Source organism: Apostichopus japonicus, chromosome 7 (assembly GCF_037975245.1).
Source record: "Apostichopus japonicus isolate 1M-3 chromosome 7, ASM3797524v1, whole genome shotgun sequence".
In the NCBI taxonomy this organism is placed as follows: domain Eukaryota; kingdom Metazoa; phylum Echinodermata; class Holothuroidea; order Aspidochirotida; family Stichopodidae; genus Apostichopus; species Apostichopus japonicus.
This window is the reverse complement of record NC_092567.1, coordinates 9,488,729-9,501,858: the sequence shown is the minus strand read 5'-3', so window position 1 is coordinate 9,501,858 and position 13,130 is coordinate 9,488,729. Positions and strand designations below refer to the sequence as shown.

The 13,130-nt window shown below is 37.7% G+C and overlaps 2 protein-coding genes across 6 annotated transcripts in view; one reads left to right on the top strand and one right to left on the bottom strand.

The window, feature by feature from the left end:
• LOC139970053 (uncharacterized) overlaps nucleotides 1-13,130 on the bottom strand; it is a 491,924-nt gene that overhangs the window by 206,780 nt on the left and 272,014 nt on the right. The window lies entirely within an intron of this gene.
• The window catches only part of LOC139969354 (cytoskeleton-associated protein 5-like), a 74,302-nt gene that overhangs the window by 28,109 nt on the left and 33,063 nt on the right, over nucleotides 1-13,130 (top strand). For all 5 annotated transcript variants that reach the window (XM_071974238.1, XM_071974241.1, XM_071974239.1 and 2 more), the window contains exons 11-23: nucleotides 442-606; nucleotides 1,674-1,802; nucleotides 2,842-3,024; nucleotides 3,331-3,438; nucleotides 5,101-5,211; nucleotides 5,827-5,919; nucleotides 6,359-6,642; nucleotides 6,921-7,104; nucleotides 7,487-7,726; nucleotides 8,837-8,935; nucleotides 11,151-11,264; nucleotides 12,057-12,185; nucleotides 12,795-12,989. In XM_071974238.1, the coding sequence (XP_071830339.1) occupies nucleotides 442-606; nucleotides 1,674-1,802; nucleotides 2,842-3,024; nucleotides 3,331-3,438; nucleotides 5,101-5,211; nucleotides 5,827-5,919; nucleotides 6,359-6,642; nucleotides 6,921-7,104; nucleotides 7,487-7,726; nucleotides 8,837-8,935; nucleotides 11,151-11,264; nucleotides 12,057-12,185; nucleotides 12,795-12,989 (2,034 nt within the window). The remainder of the gene's footprint in view (nucleotides 1-441; nucleotides 607-1,673; nucleotides 1,803-2,841; nucleotides 3,025-3,330; nucleotides 3,439-5,100; nucleotides 5,212-5,826; nucleotides 5,920-6,358; nucleotides 6,643-6,920; nucleotides 7,105-7,486; nucleotides 7,727-8,836; nucleotides 8,936-11,150; nucleotides 11,265-12,056; nucleotides 12,186-12,794; nucleotides 12,990-13,130) is intronic.

Genomic DNA, 13,130 nt, shown 5'->3' with positions numbered 1-13,130 from the left:
ACCCATTGAGTTCAGCTTTGGTGAATCTTATACTAGGTAAATGGGGTTGTTTGTGTTGGAGGCATGTTCTTTTGTGGTAAGCAGGAATCAAAATCTGACAATGTTGTAAACTGGCTAACTGAATAAGTTCAACTTAATTAGAACAAAATTAAATAGAACAACTTAATTAGAACAAACAACTTAATTAGAACAACTTAATTAGAACAAACCTTAATTAGAACAAACTTTCTAGTAGTTTTGGGGGAGGTCTAATGTTCTTTGAGGTCATAATATGAAAATTATAAGAACCCTTCACACTAGTTGCTTTATCAGTAACTGAGCAGAATATTTTATGGATTGGAATTGCAAAGTCGGACGGCTTTCTGGTTTGAAAACCAAAGGCTTAAAAGTGTCTTTACAGAGTACTGCATTAATTCCTGCTCCCTTTTTTCTCCTCATCAGACTAACTTTACCAATATTATGGAGGATGTCCTGGCAGCGCTGGATAACAAGAATCCATCCATCAAAGCAGAGACTTGTTTGTTTTTAGCCAGATCTTTCAGAATCAGCTCTGCTTCAAGTTTACCTAAAGCAGTCTTGAAACCTCTTGGTTCTTCTCTTGTGCAGGTAAATGTACAAATTGTATACTTACATAAAACAGTGGGTGTAGTGCTTGCTAATGAATTACAGCCTCATTATTAGCACACCTGGTAGAGCCTCAAAGGCTTCCTTAAAGTTTTATGATAGTAGGTGAAAGGTCATTTGGGTGGGCTCAAGGGTGATTCAAACTTTAAATCCATTAAACTGCTTCTCCTAAGGATTTAATCTGATTTGAAACAAATTCAGTGACAATGGTCAGGTGATGAAGGGGAAAAAAGTACAAGAATAAAGGTCAAAGGTCATGTAAAGTTATACTTGAATTGTGCAATATTCATACCCAATATGTTGGCCATAAAACTATGCACAACTTCAATCAAAGTATTAATATTTTCAAGTTTATACTCATTCAGTGAAGTTAATTATTTCAGTTCATGTTTGGATGGATACGATCATTGTTCCAATATTAAACTTTTCTGCCCTCCGTCCAGACTATGCCCACCTTTGGCTTAAACAATGGCAGTTTCGGTGTAATTAAAAGTACTGAAAAATATGTGGGAGTTCACATTGCTATGCAATGCATGGAATTAGTTAGCTACACTCAGATATTTTGATATGTATGGTGTAACCCTATAATAAGTGGGTGTTAGGCAAGTTGCAAACTTCACTTGTACCATGAAATGGCTGATGTGGGTAACTTGGCTCTAATCTTCATAAGGAGTTAATGTGATATAGCTGAGCTGACATTTGTTTGTTTGCTTATGTATCAGTTTTGTAAACAATATATTGAGGCATTGTTTCCTGTCTTGCTTTACAATTTGTGAGGCTATGAACAGTATCTGATGATAAAGCTATGTACATTATCTGATGATAAAGCTAGGTATATTATCTGCTGATAAAGCTAGCTTATATCAAAGTTGGATGTGGCTGCCAGAAATTAATACGCTACCTTACTAGGAGAGATGTCTTCAGTAAAGAAATGAAAAAAAACAAGTACTCCTTACATCTTACAATTCCACTTCATCTTGAATTGCGGTTTTAGGTTTCATTATCTTAAAGACTATATGAAATTAATGTCTCCATATTTGTTTTTCCAGAAACTTTCAGATACAACTCCTGATGTAAGGGAGGCAGCTATGCAAGCCTTAGGGACGGCCTTAAGAATAGTTGGAGAGAAACCAATGAATCCACTCATAGCTGATCTTGAGAAATTGAAATTGGATAAGGTAACTTCCCTGTGAAAACTATTGGGCATAAAATGCCAATTAACATTTGTCATGGTTAATGTCTGAATGACTTATGCAACAATGTGTGCTAATGTTGCTGTAGTATTGTTGTGACACATTTAGTCACGTTGTCAGGTAATAATGTAGTGTTCACATTTCATGTAGCAGTCTCAGAATGTTGTCTCTGATAAAGTACTATGCTTCCTGTGTACAGTAAATGATAAGCAGGGATGTAAGTCTTCCGTATTTATACGGAAATCCGTTTTTTTTTTTAATTCCAATAAAGTTGTACAAAATTGTACGAATATCAAAGACACAACTCGGCAAAAATGCCTGGCCCGTTGCAGCAAGCTAACTTCAATTTCACTCATCGATCAACCAAAATACCATTTCCTGTTACACATCGCATTGCACTGTACAACATTGTGCCATGTGAACATCGTTGCGTACGTGCAAACTTCAAATCGCCATAGCTCATTTCTGTCGTTGAAAAACCTTGCCTAATTCACGTTGATTGGACTGCTAATTAATATCTTCGTAACTGCTGTTGCTCGACATAAGTTCCGGAATTAAGGCTTGTGATATTTGTGAGCGGGGGAAATCTACGGTATACGCATATGATAGTCGATATTCGTGATCGCATTCGAATGTAAGACTGCTTTTATTCCAAAGTTCGCTGCGACGTATTCGTAACTTTGAGCTAGCCTAACATAACGATAGTGTGTAAGTAGTCAGAGCTAGGAGTAGGATGTGTTAGGACAGCATTCACCCGGGGTCACTGAATAGTTTTCCATTTTTTTGGGGGGGGCTGCACTTACATCCCTGGATATACATCTTTGCATCTGTATAGCTATTTGCTGATAGTGTATTGCAGTTTGCTATGTGACTCTTGATATCTTATTCCCTGAGTGTGTCTATTGATGTACTGGATATAGAGTTTTATTAGTCTGCATGTTGCAGTTTTTATGAAACTGCTTAATGCACAGATCTGTTAATCACCTGCAAGTTGAACTTGTCCATATGTCTTTATTGTTTACAGATAAAAGAATACTGTGAGAAGGTGGAACTGCCAGAGGGTAAAGGTGGGGCCAAGAAATCCAAACCCAAGGAGAAAAAGGAAGAGAAGAAAGCAGCTCCTACAGCCAAATCAAGACCCAAAACAGCCCCACCCGCTGCTGGAACAGAAAAGAAAGCAGCAAAGGGAACAAAATCAGCTAAATCTGTAAGTTAATCTTGGTTTGATATTACAGCTAATTAAACTGAGAAGTGGAATCCAAATATATGAAACTGGTAGGATTTACTTTATTCTTATTTACTTATATTAAAGATGAATTGGATCCATATGTGAACAAGGTACCATGAAGCCTTTTAGACAAGCTTTACTGATTGAATGTCTCTAAGATTCAATAAATAGTAGCCTAGCCATGAAAACCATCAGTTTGACCATTGCTTGTGCATTTATCAGTTTTCAGATGTTATTTAAATTTGTAAGTGTTGTGAAAGTATTCCTGCTTATTTATTTAATCAGAGCAGTAAAGCTAAATCAGTCAAAGGAGGAGGCGGAGCTAAGAAGACAGCAGCAGGCAAAGGAGGAAGTAAGACCACAACAGAGATACCGTCAGAACCAGTCTTGGGTGTAAGTAGTCAATCCATGTTGTATAAGGAGTAGTGAGACCACAACAGAGATACCGTCAGAACCAGTCTGGGGTTGTAAGTAGTCAATCCATGTGGTATATGGAGTAGTGAGGCCACAACAGAGATACCGTCAGAACCAGTCTGGGGTTGTAAGTAGTCAATCCATGTTGTATAAGGAGTAGTGAGACCACAACAGAGATACCGTCAGAACCAGTCTTGGGTGTTAGTAGTCAATCCATGTTGTATAAGGAGTAGTGAGACTACAACAGAGATACCGTCAGAACCAGTCTTGGGTGTAAGTAGTCCATGTTGTATAAGGAGTAGTGAGGCCACAACAGAGATACCGTCAGAACCAGTCTTGGGTGTAAGTAGTCAATCCATATTGTATAAGGAGTAGTGAGGCCACAACAGAGATACCGTCAGAACCAGTCTTGAGTGTAAGTAGTCTATCCATGTTGTATAAGGAGTAGTGAGACCACAACAGAGATACCGTCAGAACCAGTCTTGGGTGTAAGTAGTCAATCCATGTTGTATAAGGAGTAGTGAGGCCACAACAGAGATACCGTCAGAACCAGTCTTGGGTGTAAGTAGTCAATCCATGTTGTATAAGGAGTAGTGAGGCCACAACAGAGATACCGTCAGAACCAGTCTTGGGTGTAAGTAGTCAATCCATGTTGTATAAGGAGTAGTGAGGCCACAACAGAGATACTGTCAGAACCAGTCTTGGGTGTAAGTAGTCAATCCATGTTGTATAAGGAGTAGTGAGGCCACAACAGAGATACCGTCAGAACCAGTCTTGGGTGTAAGTAGTCAATCCATGTTGTATAAGGAGTAGTGAGGCCACAACAGAGATACCGTCAGAACCAGTCTTGGGTGTAAGTAGTCAATCCATGTTGTATAAGGAGTAGTGAGGCCACAACAGAGATACTGTCAGAACCAGTCTTGGGTGTAAGTAGTCAATCCATGTGGTATAAGGAGTAGTGAGGCCACAACAGAGATACCGTCAGAACCAGGCTTGGGTGTAAGTAGCCAATCAATGTAGTATAAGGAGTAGTGAGACCACAACAGAGGTACTGTCAGAACCAGTCTTGGGTGTAAGTAGCCAATCAATGTAGTATAAGGAGTAGTGAGACCACAGCAGAGATTCCGTCAGAACCAGTCTTGGGTGTAAGTAGCCAATCAATGTAGTATATGGAGTAGTGAGGCCACAACAGAGATACCGTCAGAACCAGTCTTAGGTGTAAGTAGCCAATCAATTTAGTATAAGGAGTAGTGAGACCACAGCAGAGATACCGTCAGAACCAGTCTTAGGTGTAAGTAGCCAATCAATGTAGTATAAGGAGTAGTGAGGTCACAACAGAGATACTAGTGAGGCCACAACACAGATACCATCAGAACCAGTCTTGGGTGTATTTTGTCATGTTGTGCAGGGGATAGTAAGAACACCATAGCGGTGCCAACATTGTTTGTCTTGGGTGTAAATGGCTGGTGTTACTACTTTAGCAGAACTATCACTCTTAGGTTGTTGTATAGGAAATGGGTATTGGTTTCTCTGTCCCTTTGTTGTGTAATGAAATTATTGAATGCTTCTAGAAATAAAGAATTTTTGGAAGATAAGTTTATAGATTCCTCTTTTATTGTGTTCCCTTCTTTTCCTATTTAGGATGAAGAGGCCATAGAAATAGCAGCTACTGTCCTCCCTAAGTCAGTGATAGATCAACTGACCAGCAGTAACTGGAAAGAAAGGCTAGCTGCAATGGAAGAGTTTACTACGGTGAGTGTCAGTACTAACAGCATCTGTACAGCTGTTTGATTAGGTATTGAATATGTATTACATAAATAGCTATCAGTGGAATTAGATTTTATGTAACAAAGGCTCAGTGCAGGATGCATTATATATCCATGGCTTAATAGAGTCATAATTACATAATATAGCTATAAGTGGAGTATGCATAATATAACCAGGGATTAACAAAGTAATCATTACGTAAATAGCTATCAGTGGAATAAGATTTTATGTAACAAAGGCTCAGTGCAGGATGCATTATATAATCACAGATTACTGCAGAGTTTATTACATAATCAGGAATTTGTGAAGTGTGTCTTACAAAATCATTGATAAATTCAATAAAGCATCATGGTGGGGAATGCATTTGTTAATTTGAGAGTGTTGCATCTGTACTGTCCGCCAAGCATTCATTTTTGTCCATATTGGCCATAATGACTTCACACTACTAAAACATAATAAAACAAAAATTAATGTGACAGCAAGTGGTAGAAAGAAAACCAGATTCAGAACAGAAAACAGTCTCACTTAGCCAAGTTAACAGAAATGTGCATTTTGTCCGTACTCTCTTGTTTAAATTTACCCGTATTCTCTCATTTACAGAAAGTGCACAACATGGAAAGAAGTGATATTCCAGGCCAAGCCTTAGTCAGGTTTATGGCTAAGCCTCCTGGTTTCAAGGATGCTAACTTTCAGGTAAATGTTAGCTTTGGATTTGACTGATTGCATAATGTAACAGACTTATTAGCAATAGCATAATTTTAAATGATGTTTCAGTTTGACTGTTAATCTCATAGAAGTTGAACATCCCAAGTGTCTTTGAAACATTTAGAAGGTAGATGGCATGAATATACACTGATGTTACTCCAGGTTGTAAGTAGGTACAAACCTTGATTAACAAATCTTAGCCTGGCTTTCAGTGGATAGAGAAAATAGATAACATTTGTTTTGCTTTCGTATTTTCTGAGGCTGTTCAAGTGCAGTTCAACCTTTATGCCTATACTTCCAGTCGTTTTGATGAGTAAAATGTGCAAAAAGAAAATGTGGTAGAGAAAGCCCCAGGAAGCTTTCAAGATATATTTATCTTTGGATCTTTGCAGGAGAGTAATTTTTTAGTTTTTTAAATTTTTTTCAGGTCATTAATGCAAAATTTGGGATGATAGCTATCTTGGCAGAAAAGAGCAACTTTACAAGGACATCGGCAGAGTTTGTGTGTAAACCTCTTGTTGATAAGATCGGTGACATTAAAGCAGGTGGAAAGGCCAAGGAAGCCCTCACTGCTATTGCTGAGGCTGTTACTCTAGGCCTCATTGCAGAGAATGCTGTTCATTATGCTTTTAATGGGCAAAAGAACCCCAAAAATCAAGCAGAAACCTTCAACTGGTTCTCTCAAGCGATTCAAGAGTTCGGATTTGGCAAGTAAGTGTTTCAATCAGTGTAGTCCTTACGACCTCCTCTGTTACTAGGATTAGCTTATTGGAATTATTTAATTAACATGACATACGGCAAGAAAAATAAGAGGATTAGGTAATAGAAAATGCAGATTAGTTATGAAACGGATTGAGAAGTAAATAAGAGGCTCCAATGTGGTGCACATGAATGTTCACCCAAGCCTGATTATAAAAAAACTAAAGGAAGCTGTCCAGTACCATGTGAAGATTCTCAAACTTCAGATATTCTTGTATCTTTTCTCCTAGGATCAACCCAAAGCCTTTCATCAGTTCCATTAAAACAGCACTATCCGCTGTGAATCCCCAAGTACGGACAGCTGCTGTCACATGCATAGGGGTTGTGTATATGTACATGGGTGCTAACCTACGAGTCCTGTTTGAGGACCTTAAACCATCACTTCTGTCTCAGATAGACGGAGAAATTGAAAAGGTAAAGTGAATGTTTTGAAGTTTCTGTCTTGATACATTGAAGAAAGAAATTGCTGAGTTGTAAAATGGGTCATTCAAACAGTGTTAAAGTGTTACAAACAGTGAAAAATGGCTTGAAAGTTTCTTAATGCCGAATATACTGAAAGTGATAAAGGTTCTTGTATTCCTGCCCTTAGCCTTCCCCTTGCCAATTCTTGGTTTGATAATGAAGTTAATTAAGAATTTTAAGGACTGAAAAAGAATAAAATGTTGTTTGTAATAGGGGATGAAAGGTTAAGTTTGATTGTCTTTACACACTTTGATATTGAGACCATAGACTATTCATGATAGATTTCTGGATGGTGAAACAGTGCATCCATTCAATTAATTTTTAATTCTTCCAGGTGAGTGGTACAGCACCTCCCAAACCTTTCAGAGGTCTTAAGAAAGGCGGAGCCACCAAGGCTGATGATTCTGAAGAGGAGGATGAGGAGGAGGAAGATGATGATGATGGTGCTCCTGCTGCTGGTGGAGCGATGGAGGACTTGATACCAAGAGTAGACATCTCAAGTAAAATTACTGATGGTCTACTAGCAGAACTGAGTGATTCTAAATGGAAGGTCAGAGGTGAAGCTATAGAAAAGGTTAGTAATTTGACCATTATTTGATGCATGGAGGTACAACGTCTAGACCGATTACCTGGCAGTGAAGCCTTGACTTTACCATAGAAGTCATACCCCCCTGATTTGATGCATGGAGCTACAACAGTCTAGACCGCCTACCTGGCAGTGAAGCCTTGATTTTACCATAGAAGTCATACCCCCCTGATTTGATGCATGGAGCTACAACAGTCTAGACCGCTTACCTGGCAGTGAAGCCTTGATTTTACTGAACAAGTAATACTCCCATAATTTGAGGCATCAGGGTACAAAAGTCGAGACAGCTTACCTGGCAGTGAAGCCTTGATTTTACCATAGAAGTCATACCCCCCTGATTTGATGCATGGAGCTACAACAGTCTAGACCGCTTACCTGGCAGTGAAGCCTTGATTTTACTGAACAAGTAATACTCTCATAATTTGAGGCATCGGGGTACAAAAGTCGACAGCTTACCTGGCAGTGAAGCCTTGATTTTACCATAGAAGTCATACCCCCCTGATTTGATGCATGGAGCTACAACAGTCTAGACCGCTTACCTGGCAGTGAAGCCTTGATTCTACTGAACAAGTAATACTCCAATGATTTGAGGCATCGGGGTACAAAAGTCGAGACAGCTTACCTGGCAGTGAAGCCTTGACTTTACCATAGAAGTTAAACTCCCATGATGTGATGCATAGAGCTTCAACAGTCTAGACCACTTGGATTGCAAAAAAATGTGTTGCTTGAAAGTGTCACCGCACCCTATATATCATACAATTGTGAAATCATATGAAGTTCCTAACTTCTCTTGCCACTGGGCAGTGGTCTTTAAACTTAAGTTTTGTTTGTTGGGAATAACTTTATGGTAATTAAGGCTTCACCTTGCCAAATGTGTCATACAGTGATTCTGTAGTATTTTTAATCTCATTTGTAACTAATTCTTTGTGCATGAAAAGGTCTGTTAACAAACATGCCCTAGATACCTTGCAGTACCTGTCTTAACTGATACGCTGAGCATGAAAGTACAAACTCATCAGTAGTATTAAGATTCTGCTGTACAAATTATGCTGCCTTTGTTTTTTTGCTAATCTTCTTACTCTTCTTACCTCTTGACAGGTGCAATCAATCTTGAAAGAAGCCAAGTTTATTTCACCAAACCTGGGAGAGCTCCCAGCTGCCTTAAAAGTGAGACTAGGAGAATCAAACAAAATACTGGTAAGTGTCTGCTTTGTTTATGGACTTTGTATAGCTCATAGGTAGTTGTATAGCTCATAGGTAGTTGTATAGCTCATAGGTAGTTGTATAGCTCATAGGTAGTTATATAGCTCATAGGTAGTTGTATATCTCATAGGTAGTTGTATAGCTCATAGGTAGTTGTATAGCTCATAGGTAGTTGTATAGCTCATAGGTAGTTATATAGCTCATAGGTAGTTGTATATCTCATAGGTAGTTGTATAGCTCATAGGTAGTTGTATAGCTCATAGGTAGTTGTATAGCTCATAGGTAGTTGTATAGCTCATAGGTAGTTGTATAGCTCATAGGTAGTTATATAGCTCATAGGTAGTTGTATATCTCATAGGTAGTTGTATAGCTCATAGGTAGTTGTATAGCTCATAGGTAGTTGTATAGCTCATAGGTAGTTGTGTAGCTCATAGGTAGTTGTGTAGCTCATAGGTAGTTGTATAGCTCATAGGTAGTTGTATAGCTCATAGGTAGTTGTATAGCTCATAGGTAGTTGTTTAGCTCATAGGTAGTTATATAGCTCATAGGTAGTTGTATAGATTATAGGTAGTTGTATAGCTCATAGGTAGTTGTATAGCTCATAGGTAGTTGTATAGCTCATAGGTAGTTGTATAGCTCATAGGTAGTTGTATAGCTCATAGGTAGTTATATAGCTCATAGGTAGTTATATAGCTCATAGGTAGTTGTATAGCCATAGGTAGTTGTATAGCTCATAGGTAGTTGTGTAGCTCATAGGTAGTTGTATAGCTCATAGGTAGTTGTATAGCTCATAGGTAGTTGTATAGCTCATAGGTAGTTGTATAGCTCATAGGTAGTTGTATAGCTCATAGGTAGTTATATAGCTCATAGGTAGTTATATAGCTCATAGGTAGTTGTATAGCCATAGGTAGTTGTATAGCTCATAGGTAGTTGTATAGCTCATAGGTAGTTGTATAGCTCATAGGTAGTTGTATAGCTCATAGGTAGTTGTATAGCTCATAGGTAGTTGTATAGCTCATAGGTAGTTGTATAGCTCATAGGTAGTTGTATAGCTCATAGGTAGTTGTATAGCTCATAGGTAGTTGTATAGCTCATAGGTAGTTGTATAGCTCATAGGTAGTTGTATAGCTCATAGGTAGTTGTATAGCTCATAGGTAGTTGTATAGCTCATAGGTAGTTGTATAGATTATAGGTAGTTGTATAGCTCATAGGTAGTTGTATAGATTATAGGTAGTTGTATAGCTCATAGGTAGTTGTATAGCTCATAGGTAGTTGTATAGCTCATAGGTAGTTGTATAGCTCATAGGTAGTTGTATAGCTCATAGGTAGTTGTATAGCTCATAGGTAGTTATATAGCTCATAGGTAGTTGTATTGCTCATAGGTAGTTGTATAGCTCATAGGTAGTTGTATAGCTCATAGGTAGTTGTATAGCTCATAGGTAGTTGTATAGCTCATAGGTAGTTGTATAGCTCATAGGTAGTTGTGTTGGGCAGTTAAAAGTTGCTGCAATTGTGAAGTCAAATAGAAGCAAAAGAAAAAATAAGAAAAGGTAGAGGTGTGTTAGAATATATCCCTTACTGTTCTTGTTATAGTGGTTGTTTTGTGTGTGTTTGAGCTTGGAGCATAAATCATGAATGGTCTTTGCCTGTGTTGGTAATGATGTGTTTGTAATTGACCCTACTGGATGGTACTTCTCTGTTTCTTCCTTCTAGTTTTACATAATCAATAGTAGCTAATCACTATTCCAAGGCTAGTTGTAAGTCCTGGATTCAGTTTTGAGCTGTTATAGGTCTGTGGGTTTAAGTTGGGACTCATTTGCTTTGTGCAATGTGCACGCACTTACATGGGGATGACAAAACTAAAAAGATACTGTTTTATAGATTTTCATTAAAGATCAAACTTCTTGTTTATTTGATTTCACTGGAATATGGAATAATCAATAGTAGCTAATCGCTTTATTCCAAGGCTAGTTGTAAGTCCTGGATTGAGTTTTAAGTTGTTATTAGTCTGTGGATTTAAGTTGGGACCTATTTGCTTTATGCTATGTGCACACACTTTCATGGGGACGACAAAACGAAAAATATACAGTATTTTAGATTTTCATAAAAGATTAAACTTCTTGTTTATTTTATTTCACTGGAATATGATAGTCAGAGAAATGTACCATCATCATGTTTTAACCCTTTTTCGTTCATTTTTATAATACAGGCCACACACACAGCTAACACATGTCAGACTATTGCTACTGCAATGGGTCCAGCAGTAAAAGCTCATTCCAAGACCTTAATACCAGCCTTGATATTTCTAACATCTGATAGTAAGGTGAGCTGATATGTACTACACAAACAATGATAAGCATGGAATTTATTCCATTTTGTTTTTCATTTGTGTCAAAGTTTTAATAGTATTCTCTAATGAAATACCATAACTATGCACCTCATTACTGTGGTTAATAAGTTTTCTTTTCAAATATTGAAGAAAATTTGAAGGTATGGAAACATGTCAGATGTCTGTTTTTACATGTTATTAATCATGTTATTAATACTATTTGAAGAAGTGTCTGAGTAAAGTGCTTAGAATTAAAAACAATTAGCCATTTCTCAGTTGTCAATGTCAATTTGTTGACACAACAGCTGGACAGGTGTCTTTGTGTGAACAATTATTTTGCTTTGAATAATTCTCAGTGTGTTTGGTGGTGTACTTGGTTACTGAGTGCATTTAACATACTCATATTTGGTTACATAGGAAGTACGTACAACACTGTAGCAGGAAATAAGTTAGTGTTCAAACCTTGCATAGCACTGATAATGTAAAGAACTATGGTTTGTGTGATCAAACCTACTAAGCATCTTTGCACTTTTCTAGCAATCTGCTCATTTTGCATAGCAATTGTTATGCTATACAGGATAAATTACCCTGTGAATGAAGTTCCATGAGTTTCAAGTTTATGGTGTTATTTAATGTTTTTAAAATTGCTGTAGTGTCATAGTTTCTTTGTTTAGTAACCTTTGTACATTTATGTAAGAGGAGAGTATATTGTCTTCTACTCTGCTATTGTCTGTTTGATAGACTTGTTGTTGTATTAGTTTTGATTCTCTTCTCTCAATGTTACAGCCTACAGTACGGCTAGCAGCTGTTCAGGCGCTCACAGCCTGGGAGGAGCAGATTGGTATCGCTCCATTCATTGAGGATGAAACACTGACGTCAGCTCTAGCAAAAGAAAAACCATTCCTCAAAATGGAGGTAACAGTTCTTCATGCTTCATGCAGTAGTCAAATTGCTTCTAATATACATGTAATAATCAGATACAACATAAATGAAATTTATTTCATGGGTACCTTATGATGATATGTATATGTCTTCAAAATATCTGATATTTTCTTAGTTCTATTTTCACAAGCAATGTTCAGTATCTTGAAAAAGTTTGCTACATTTCAAAACAAATATCAGCTCTCTTTCAAATCCTATAACATTTTTATAGCCTTTGTGAGAACAGACATAGCAAGATGTACATGAAGTATCTCATAGTAAAATAAAATTCACAAGCAGATCTGCTAGCAAGGGGGGAGGGGGAGGGGGCAGTGGATGTATTTAAAGGACTTTTTAATAAACTCACACAAAGAATGGAAGCAAGATAACAGCAAGCTACTGACAGTGGGGATTCTTAGAGGTAGTGGTTGTCTGTGAAGCTCTTGTGTGTATTGTAATCCATCCCTGAAACATCAATATGCTACATAAATAAACCACTCTTGTAACATCTAAAATTGTTCAAATGATCACCTTTGAGTGTGAATATTTCATATGATTTTGTAGCTATTTAAATGAAATGGCACTTGACCATTATTTGCACAGATGTTTGGCTGGCTGGCAGAGAAGCTTGTGAAGTACCGAACAGTCCCCGGGGAGCTAAGCCAGTCAGTACCGTATCTGTTTGCAGCCGTGGAGGACAGAAATGCTGATGTGAGGAAGAAAGCCCAGGAAGCATTACCTGCCTTTATGATGCACCTGACTTATGACAAAATGGTCAAGATGGCTGGCAAATTAAAAGTAAACATGCTTCTTCATTCTGTAGTACTCTTTAACCATTTCCCTTATTTCTCACAGCAGCTTTTATGTTTTTGTTAATGTTTATCTGAATATGTAAGCCTATATTGGAAGTGTTATTTCAAATTAAACCCTGATGTTCAT